Below are 11,262 nucleotides of genomic sequence, written 5' to 3' on the forward strand. Positions count from 1 at the left end.
GCAGGCTCAGTGGCCATGGCTCACGGGCCCAGCCACTCTGCGGCATGTGGGATCTTCCCGGACTGGGGCACGAACCCGTGTCCCCCGCGTCAGCAGGCGGACTCTCAACCCACTGCGCCCCAGGGAAGCCCTATTTTCACTTTTTAATTCTGTTATTAGTCTTTCATTTCAAAGGAATATATGATCACATTCTTCTCGTAAAACTTAAAACATGAATTACAGTTAATACTACAATCCTCTGACCACGCTTTCCAATTTTAGTCTCTTCCTCCCCTGTCCAGAAGGAACTACTGTTTCTGTCCGTCTAGACCTCTGGCTACACAATAGTACATATACATATGTGGTATACATTCATATATACAAGGAAATACAGAGTATTGTCTGGTACCCTTTTTTACATAAAAGATAACATACTGAATATAACACACTGCATCTCTCTGCAACCTGGTCTGTCTTACCTTTTGTGCTTCTGTGTAAGCTTTTGTTTGAAGAAAAGGGCTGGAAACTTGACCACCAGCAACCTGATCTAACCCCTCAGTTGGGAAACTGAGTCAGGCTAGTGGCTCCCAACCCCTCCCCTCGTCAGTGGTGGCACTGATGTGCCTGGACACCATGAGTGATTGGCAAGGTGCCCAGGCTGCCCTCAAAGCTCGACCTGCAGCTGGTGGGCCGTAGGGACAGACCAAGTGCCACCAATCTCCACACTTTTCCCCGACAGGAGCTGGGACCCTCGGGCACCTCTTATTTATCCCCCATCCAGCAACCAATGTTTGTAAGTACCACCCCACAGCAGTTCATCCTCCCTACAAGGTGCCCACGTCCTATGGGCAGCCACAGAGTCCACATCCCCACGCATCATGTTACAGAGGGCGAAGGGGCCCCAAGATGGAGGGGCCTCGCCAAGAGCCACAGCAAGTCACTGCAGGAGCTGGCAGGGGAGCCAGGTCTATGGGTTCCTAGGCCAAGTGCTCTTCCCACTTCATTACAACAGGGCTCATGCTCTGCACAGAGAGATCAAACAAAGCAGAGAGAGGTGGACTCTGTGGGCAGGCCATTTCATGTCTGCAGGGAAAGATGCCTCATGTGAAATCAATTACATGATTTCAGACTGAGCCTCAATGGCCAGAGAAGTGCCTCATTTGGGGTAGTGACCAGGGACCCAATAAATGATGAATAGGTAGACAGATGGTGAGATAGATGGATGGTAACTGGAGGATGGTTAAATGGGTTAAGGAACGAGTGATGGATGATGAAGAGATGGGCAGAGGATGGATTATGGGTGGCTAGGTGATAGATAAAGGCTGGCCAGCTGATGGATGGGTGTAGATGAATGAATAGGCAGTGATGGATGGGTGATAGGGGGAGCAACAAACGGATGGATGAGTGCTGGATGGGGTAGGTCATGGATTATTGGGTGGGTGATGAGTGAGTGATGGGTAGATGAAAGGATAGATAGATGAGTGGACAGGTGGGTGCTTGGATGGATAGTGAATAGGTGGTGGACGGAATAGATGGAAGGATGAATGAACAAGAGGACGAACTTGCTAAGTTACCAGGTGAATGAGCAAATGAATAGAACATGGAATGAGTGCTGAAGCCCACGTAATCAATGTCTGGGGTCACCTCAGCCTCCAGACCCTACATCCTGCAGACCTTTACCTGACTCCCCAGATCTACTCTAGGTACCAAGCCCCAGCATCTTTCCATGGAGCTGAGGATAATAGCTGAGGCTCGGGGGAGCCCGGGGAACAGTGAGAATCAAAGCCACTGAATCCCTGAGTGTAGCCACCAGATCCACAGGCAAACATGCTCAAGGGAAACACCCCAGAGCCTGGACAGAGCTGTCTGTCCCCCTTCTATTCAGGACCTGCTCGAATTTGAGCAAAGTCTGAGAGATATCTGGGTCTCCAGCCAGCCTCCAGCTCCCGGGCTACTGAATGAATCTCTCAAAATAGCGCTTCTCAAAGTACAATGAGCATACAAGTTATCTGGGGAGCCTATTGCAGGGCAGACTGGATTCAGTAGCCTGGGTGGAGCCAGGGACTCTACATTTATCAGAGCTCTCAGGCCCCACGTGGCCACAGTCCTCAGGTCTGGCCCAGGCTCCGCTCCAGAACCTTCCGGCACAGTCTCCTCTCCTCTCAAGGCCCTACAAGCCCTCCAAGGCCTAGATTCCTCCCCAGAGACCCCTGGGCACCCAGCTCTCCTAACAGCTGCCTGTCCTGGTCCCAGCAGAGCGGGCTTTACTGTCATAAGGCTGCCCCAGTTAGGTGATGCTCTCCTCTGATTCAGAGTGAAAAAGGGAAACGCTATCCCTTTCAGCAAATGCTTTCTGATCCCATCCAGTCCTTTCACCAACTCAGAGAATCAAGCAGGAAAAGGCCCTCATTCCCACTCTACAAACATGGAAACTTGGGCTCCGAAAGGGTACATGGCTTCCCAAAGTCAAATCAGCATGCCAGTGGCTGGCCGGCCCTCTGCTCGAGTGTCCTAATTCTTTCTACAATGTAGTGCCTCTCCTTGAAGAAAGAAAGGAGTGAGAGCGACAGGGGAGAGCGGGGAGGGGCTGGGGGTGTCCGTGTGTGCGCGCAGACCCGTGCTCCAGGTGAGTGACACAAACAGAGGAACACAAGGGCTTCTTCATGCAGTGCTTACTCCATACCTAACTCTGCTTGAGGGGCCTATGAGTGGTCAAGATGATCACCCCCAACGGGGAAGCTGAGGTCAAACAACCTGCTCAAGACCCCACAGCTAACACGGAGCGGGGCCAGGATGTGAGCCATCCACTCCCGGAGTGGACCTATGAGATGCTACACTTCCCTTTTGCTTCTCACCCCACCTACTCCCAGCCCACCCCCACCGAGAGTGAGTCCTGTCCTCCTCCACCTGGTCTGCAGGTTTTCTGGAGGGTACTTGGGGCATGAGGTAGACCAGATGGCCCTTCCCCACCTCACTGCCTCTGGGAAGAAAGCAATGGACTCCAGTACCTTCTAACCGAAAGTCTTCCTCTTCCTCCTCGCTGAGCGTTTCTCTGAAAACTTCGCCCACGAGCTCCTATAGGAAGAAAAAGCAGGGATATTAAAGGAGTATTGGGGTCAGGTAGGAACCTGGCATCATTACAGTCAAGGTGGCATTGTGAACGTGTGTGTGGCTGGTCGCAAAGGAGCAGGGACCCTGTTCTGATTGGAATTTAGGTCAACTATGTAGATCCTATCACACTTGAAAAGTTAATTACTGCACCACGTTTTAGGAACTAAGTTATTCTCAGCTTACAGCCTGCCACAAAACATTACACAGGACCACACTTCTCCCCTGGAAAGGGAGCTCCACCCTCCACCCTGGAAAAAGACAAAGATGAGATCAGAAAATGTCCCTCCTCTATCCCTCTGAGCCAACGTGATGGACTCGGGACCATGGTCACCCCCGTGGGTCCCAAGAAGAGACCTCAGTTTGGATCCTTCCTCTACCAGCGGGTCCCAGGTGGGCTGTCTTGGTGGGTTTCTAAAGAGGACCTGGTGTGCTATAGGGCAGACTCCCTAACACAAACCCAAACTCTTCAGCACAATATCTAGAAAACTACAGGCTCTGCCTTCAACTGACCTTCAATCACGCCTCCTGCATCTCCCCCAACACACACACCTTCCAGCTACTGGCCTGCACACGCCTTGCCTTGGTCCCCGAGCATGAGTTAAAAATGTGTGGTATCTCATCCCACGTAGCAGAGCTGCTCCCAATCAGTGGTGAGGATGCCACTCAGGTGTTGTCAGGCTGGCAAGGGAAGTTTGGTCCACAGGCTGGGAGGCTGGGAAATTTCTGGGATGGCAATGAAGGTCCCATCTATCTGACCCCACCCCACTAGGACAACTCTAGGTACAGAGGAGAACAGACTAGCGCTTGTCAAACCGTCTTCTGTATTTATTGGTATTCTGCCAGGAGGAGTAAAGTGATCAAAAAAGACTGTTTTAAACAAAGGAAAACGGGACCCCTTACTGCAGGACTTACTATGGTAACGGATGCTGCGGATATCTAAGTAGTAGCTTATGCTGCATCCCTCAAACCTACTTAGACCATGAAGTTTTGTTTTTCAAAAGCATCACATGGGATTTGCGTTCTGAGGAACCCACGTTGGGAAATGCTCCTCTTTGGGGGAGAGACGAGGTTGCGGGGGTGGGGTGTCACACTGTCTTATCTTTTTTAATGCCCGCAGGATGCTATGGCAGTGCTTCTTGAACCACAAAAAGGCAAGCAATAAAAAGCCCAAACTCAGCAGCTCTCACCAACTTCTCCTTTTGAAAAAAAAAAGAAAAAAAGTATAAAGAAAAAGAAAAAACACCCTCTCCTTGAAAAATCAGAAGAAAAAAAATCCTGCACTGGAGATGCTTGAAAGAAAAACCAGAGCTCGCCTTGATTAACAAAAGAAAAACAATGCTTTGTATAGCTGATCTTATCAATTGGACACAGCTGGAGATAAGTCTCTTGCATGCATGTTTTTTAAAGATGAACAGCTAACGTTTTATGGATTAGAGATGGTTTTCTCTGTTCTCTTTCTTCTTTCAAATCGTTCTGGGGCATTACACACTCTTTGTTAGAGGTTGTTCAAATGTGGTCATTCAGACTCCTGGTGTCCCATGGACTTCAAAACCAGGCTACTTTATTCCTCGAGTCAGGATGTCTTCTCTCTCCTCCTCTGCCAATTATTATAATCACCGAGCACTTCCTGGGCTTGTAAACTGGCTGTTTGTGTCAACAGAGCTGGAGTTGACAGGGGAACTGGGAGACGGTGACAGGAAAGGGCCGCACTCGGCTGGCATCATTAGATGGCTGGGATGCCCCAGCAGCCAATTAAAGTCGATCTTTCATGCCAGAGGAAGACGGATGCCGCTTCCGTGGAAAGGCTGGCAGGCAGCGCTTCCTCAAAGGAGCGGGCGACCATCTTCAAGGGAAACGACACACCTGATTGTGCTGGGGCCTTGTGGAGGCTGGGAGCCGGCGCTGACCTCTGTGCCACCCTGACCACTCCTGGCAAGGCCGACAGGACCCGTGAGATGGAAACTTTTGGGCACCTGCATCTTTTTACTGGCACACTCAGAGGAGTTTAAAGACTCCAAATGTCACCAGCAGCAAAGCAGCCGTCTGGAAGCCCTATAACGATGCCTCGCGGTGTGTATAACACACCCACAGTCATCACTCTGATGATGGCTTCAATGCTCTCTGAGAAGAACTGTCTGCTGAGAGGACCCAGCTCTCTGACATATTAAAGATATGTCCCTGCATATTAAAGCAGAGTTCTGGCAAGTTCTGGGGTCGGTCTCTTCCCGGTAAACCTTACGCTGCTCTGTATAACAGATCGAAGGCTCCTCAGCACCGTGGTCCGCTGACACGCAGTGCAGTGCAGGTGCCCAACTCTGGCAAAAATTCATTTCCTCCACTGACCCAGACAGCCCGGGGCCTGAGGAGTGCCGTGTCTGTGGTCCTCAAGCTTTGAATCACTGCGCCAGAGGCAACGTAAAATGTTGAGCCAGACACAGGATCACATCCTGGCTCCATGGCCGCCCTCGCCCTGGATGTGGCGCCAGCCACTGCCTTCTGCGAACCTCAATCTACTTACCTGTAAAATGGGCATGGTGATAAACCACAACAATAAGAAGACAGCTGACACTTATTGTGCCTTTCCTATGTGCCGAGCACTTTATATTATCTCCCTTTATCATCATAGCAGCCCTGCTCTTTCCATCTCTCAAGGAACAGATGCTCAAAAAAATGATTTGCAACTTGTAAAGTGATTGTTACTTGTAAACAATTGCTATTGTTTTTTTCTACAAAGAAAGTGCCCCAACCCTCAAGGAATGAGACAGGAAAATGATGCCAATGACAGTCACTTACATCACCAAGCACTCATGATGTATGAGGCACCGACCAACTGGAATCTTCACCAGAACCTCCGGAGAACAGGGTTCCCAATAGCCCTGGCTTTAAACAAGGAGGAGCCTCCAAGAGGCCAGGCGACTGGCTCTGGATCATCAGCAGAGCCAAGACTTGAGCCACCTCCTTCCAGTGCCTGGCCTGAGCTTGAACAGTGGAATCGGGGCTCCTGTGGGTATGGGGACAGAAGTGGCCAAGAGTCCTGGCACTTGCCAGGGACCAAGAATCACGCTTAAAGAAGTGCAAGAAAACAGCCCAGCCAGCAGCTCCAGTGGGTCAGGGGCCAAGTACTCCCATCTGTCCTGCAGGACTCAAAAGCCCCACGGCTCCTCCCCACTAGATTTGGGACAGGGCCAAGAGTCAGCCGGGAGCCCTGCATGCAAGGTTTGGGGCCAGGCCCTCAGGACCATCCTGCAGGAAGGCACTTGTACCCCTCGACAGCCACGAGCCCCAGTGGGAACCCTAGCACGGAGGGTGCAGGGCACGGAACTGGCTCAGACCTTGGTTCAAATTCCAGCTCTGCATCACACAAGCCGGTCATCTGGGGGAAGGAGCTTTATCTCCAGTGTGCCTCAGTCTCCCCAGCTGTGCACAGGGATGAGAGCAGTCACACTGTCTCAGGGTGGGTATGAAGATCGAGCAAGCCATTGCACGAAAAGTACTTAGCATTACAGCTGATACCACGACGGGGGCTCGACAGACAGTATTTACTGTTTATTACTCCGACTCTTATTGTCAAATGTCTACCAGAACCTTGCTGGGCAAAGCTCACCAGACCCAAAGTGCCCCTGCAGACACCGAGAAACACGCTCTTCTCCTGCCTGGTGCACATTTCTAGCGCTTTGCATTTAATCCCCAGGGCAGTCCTTTGAGGTAGAACCACTATTATCCCCACTTTACAGATGACAAAACTGAGGCACATAGAGGTTAAATGACTTGCCCAAGATCACACAGCTAGTAAGTGTCAGAGCCAGGATTGAAGGCAGGCTGCCTGGCTCCAAAACCCATACCCTTCACCACTGCCCTATAGGAAGCCCACACTCGGGGCATGGTATGCAGTGATCTCCCTTACTGTTCCCTTTGTCCACTCAGCCATCACTCTGGCCGCCTGGTGCCAGGCCCCCTCTGCTCTGGCCTCCAGGACAGTCAGACTCAGCCTCTGCTCCAAATTCTCATCAAAGACTTTCCTGGATCCCCAGACCTTCTGCCCCACCCAGCCTGGTACCAGGCTGCCTCCCGCCTCGTGGCCGGGCTTGGTGGCCTCTCAGGCCACAGGATCCGGACCTGCCTCCCTCCCAAGTCCCAGCACTGCCCTCCTCTGCCCCACGCTGGGCCCCAGGAAGAGAGGGCAGCTCCTCCGGGTGCCGAGAGTGCAGCCAGCACCAGCCCAGAGCCCAGAACTGCAGGCACAATGCCTTATAAGGCCTCCGGAGACGGGAACCCACATCAAAACAGGGCCTTGGGGAGCGGGCTGGAGTTCGGTTGGGGCTTTTCCTCTTTGTCTTTGAGACTTCATACCCCTGAGCTTAATATCTCTCCCCATTGCCTGCCCCAGCAGTTCTTTGTCAATCTTTCTGTTCTCTAAGAGCTAACAGATGTTAGTGCCACGGGGTTTCAAAGGAAACTCCTGGTGCCCACAGAACACGGCACAACTTATAGATTCCAAGAATGCACAGGGCTGGGACATGCCGGGGGAAGAGAAGGGTGGGAGGCAGGACCCAGCCACCCTGTAACCCTTAGATCCAAGCAGTCTGCCCTGGACCTGATCCAGGAAATTCCTGGCGAGCTCCCTCTTCCCAGCACACTGCACAGAGGCAGCGTTCCTGGGGAACTGGTGCTGCTGTGGGCAGGCCCCTTGGAGAGCAAGCTCTGGCCGGTCAGGGCAGGGATGCTCCATTCCCAGAACCCAGCCGGACCTGGGAGGCAGGCGCCTGCCTGCCCGCCCTTGGGAGCTGAGTGATAGCAGATGCTTTACTTAACCCCTCTGGGCCCCATTTTGCTCTTCTGTAAAACCGGGATTTCGATGTCAAAGAGAACTCCGTAAGAAAGTGCAGACAAAATACCTAGCACGGTGTCTGATGCAAAGGTGGGAACACAAGCATGAACTTCTCTCCTCCTTCTGTAGCACCCTACTCCTGCCACGTGCTCAGAAGAGCCTCATATTTTATCTTTGCCAGACCCTAATACCCAGTGATTCAATGCCTCAGTGTCTACCCTGGGACAACACTCACGCGTGTGCACCAGGGAGGCATGTTCAAGTTCAGTGATGTTGAGGGCAGCGTTGCTCCTATTAGCCCACAGTCAGAAACACGCTGAACACCCACCAAAGGAAAGTATGCTAGATCTAGGCAGTGGAAAACCACGTAGTGGCTCCAAAGAGCCAGGCAGACCTGTACACACTGACACACAGAGCCCACGCCACATGGAAGACACGCAGGGTATGATGCTATTTGCATACCCAAGAAAACACCAAACACACACAGGTACCATGAGATCACCCACATCCCAATATCCCGTGGTACCCAACATCCATGGCTACCCCCAAGGAGGGGAAGGAGACGAGATGGAGGGAAATAGGAGTCACAAACCAACTTTATCAGAATTGTTCTAATTTTTAAGGTAAGTATATTCATGTGTCACCTGGGTCATTAAAACCTACTTTAACAAAACCGCACACAATAACCCACTTGACAAAAAAGGGAACTGAAGACCAGCCAGGAGGTTAAGTGGCTGGGCCAGGGTCACTTAAGGAGAGAAAGTGGCAGGGCTGGGTTTGGGCCCCCAGGCCCCGGGCTCCTTGTCTTGAGAATGGGGCAGCAGGCCACGACGATTCTCGTGGTCCCCTCGAGCACAGACCTTCTGGGGCTCCAGCCCCCTCCCCCAGCGTGGGGCCGGCTCCTTCTCTTGGGCTACACTCAGGAATCAAGAGTGAGAGGAAAACCAGGGCCGTCCACTTTCTGGGCTTCAATGTCCCCAACTCCAACATATGCCTCTAACTTGTGGACCTTTTATACTTCTGCCCCTGAGAGCCTTCTCTGGCCTCCCAAGTCTGCTCTACACACAAGGGCGGGAGGAAGGGGTAGAGCGTGCTGGCAGCAGCATTAGCGGGGGCTTCTGCGGGCCCTGGCTCCAGTGTCAGGGGCTGGGGATTCCCTCCTCCCCAAGGATGGAAGGGAAACAGACTCACTCTTCCTGGACCTGATTTCAGCAGAAATCAGATCTCAAGCGGCAGCTTCCAAAGCGAAATGGTACCTCCTCTCAAATGAGCAAAATGGGGCAGAGCCCTCAGCCAATCCCCCGAGGACACCGCAGCCTCCCGTGGTCGCAGGTCACCCGTGGGCACTACAGGCCCAGCACCTGTCCCCCAGCATCCACTAAGCCAAGTGGAGTCATCCCCGGGATCTTTCTCACGGGAGCTGGCGGGAAAGACGTCTTCTCTGGTGCCAAGGCTGCATCTAATCTCCTCTCCAGCTGCGGGAGAAGGCCCACCCCAGGAGAGAGCTCCCACAGGGACAGAGAGAGGCCAAGGGTGGGAGACGGCGCTCGCTCACGGCCTGAGGCCCAGCCTTCTGTAACAAGTAGGCTCCCCAAGGGCAGGGATCCGGGTGTGTTTTGCTCTAGGACAGTGCCTGATGCATAGTAGACAATAAATATCTGTTGGATGAATCCTGAGTCAGGCCCACCCTCACCGGCCTTTCCTGGGGAAGGACAGTTACAGAAGCCACTAAATTGCCCTCCTTGTTCACACCAATTCAGGTTACTTACAGCCGGAAGCTCCAACCCCCAAAACCCCCAGCACGAAGCCACAGTCTCCTAAAACCCGAGCCCAAGATTCCCAGCCAAGCTTGGAAGCCAGAGGGAGGAAGCTGCCACCGCCTGCTTTGCTGCAGCACCTCCACGAGTGCCCCCAAGCCCAGCCCCACTGTGGGAGCCCAGCGAGCTGGGTGGAGGAGGAAGGCAGGCCCGCAGAGCTGGCCCGTGTGTTTGGCCCGCGAGGACCAGGTCTGCAGGACTCCAGGGATGTGTGGCAGTAATTAAAATTCCTCAGATTTCGCCCTGGCTGCTTTTAATCTGCTGGAGGTGTAATCCCTGGGCCCACATCCCAGGGACTCCAGCCTGAGCCTGCTTCCTGGACTTGAAGGATTGCTTCTCAGGAAGGTGGACCGTGGGCAGGGAGTGGGATGGCGGGGAGGGCTTCTGACCCTTGGTGCCAGACTCTGGAGCCACCACATCCCCTTCCTCTGAGCCCCAGGTCCTAGACCCTACAGGGTACAAATAATCCCCAAAGATGGGTTTGTCCCGTCCTGGAGACACGGCCGGCCCCAGGCAGCAAAGAGCCAGCAAAGCCCATTCCCTGGGCTGTCACCCCAGCGAGCTATCAGCATCCATAAGCCATCGTCCCAACTTCTCCCGGAACTGGGTCCCACTTGGGCTACCACGAGTACGTCACACGTTTCTTTAAACTGGCTCTCTCTTTTTTTAAAAAAACTAGTCTTGCCATAAGCAAGAGGATCAATAAAATCGTGGGTGTGATGCCCTAGTTAGAGTTGGGGCTTTAAAAAATATCATGCAGGGCTTCCCTGGTGGCGCAGTGGTTGAGAGTCCGCCTGCCGATGCAGGGGACACGGGGTCGTGCCCCGGGCTGGGAAGATCCCACATGCCGCAGAGCAGCCGGGCCCGTGAGCCATGGCCGCTGAGCCTGCACGTCCGGAGCCTGTGCTCCACAGCGGGAGAGGCCGCAACGGTGAGAGGCCCGCATACAGCAAAAAAAAAAAAAAAAAAATTAGTCTTGCCGTAAGGAAGAAGATCAATAAAATCGTGGGTGTGATGTCCTAGTTAGAGTTGGGGTTTTAAAAAATATCATGCAGGGCTTCCCTGGTGGCGCAGTGGTTGAGAGTCCGCCTGCCGATGCAGGGGACACGGGGTCGTGCCCCGGGCTGGGAAGATCCCACATGCCGCAGAGCAGCCGGGCCCGTGAGCCATGGCCGCTGAGCCTGCACGTCCGGAGCCTGTGCTCCGCAACGGGAGAGGCCACAGCAGTGAGATGCCCGCGTACCGCAAAAAAAAAAATCATGCACATGAAACAAATACAGGACCGTTGAAATACAAGATGTCCACCACTGACCTCAAGTGCCATCCCCCCAGCAGAATGTGGAACGTGCTCCGGGAACCACAAGGTTTAAGGACCCCCAAAGCTGAAGTGTGTGCCCACCTCCACTCTGAGCGATCAGGCTCCTTCTGACAGGTGGGAAGAGGGGAGGCACCGGGCGGGCGAGGCAAGCAGCTGGTGAGGTTGGATGAAAGAAGGTTCTCACGGCCCAACAGATGCTCCTGCCCCCG

At 53.3% G+C, this 11,262-nt stretch overlaps 1 protein-coding gene across 1 annotated transcript in view; it reads right to left on the bottom strand.

The window, feature by feature from the left end:
- Positions 1-11,262, bottom strand: part of NKD1 (NKD inhibitor of Wnt signaling pathway 1) — an 86,664-nt gene that overhangs the window by 26,797 nt on the left and 48,605 nt on the right. The window contains exon 4 of the mRNA XM_007459475.1: positions 2,988-3,054. Within this exon, the coding sequence (XP_007459537.1) occupies positions 2,988-3,054 (67 nt within the window). The remainder of the gene's footprint in view (positions 1-2,987; positions 3,055-11,262) is intronic.

Source organism: Lipotes vexillifer, unplaced genomic scaffold (genome assembly GCF_000442215.2).
Source record: "Lipotes vexillifer unplaced genomic scaffold, Lipotes_vexillifer_v1.1 scaffold342, whole genome shotgun sequence".
NCBI classification, from domain to species: Eukaryota; Metazoa; Chordata; class Mammalia; order Artiodactyla; family Lipotidae; genus Lipotes; species Lipotes vexillifer.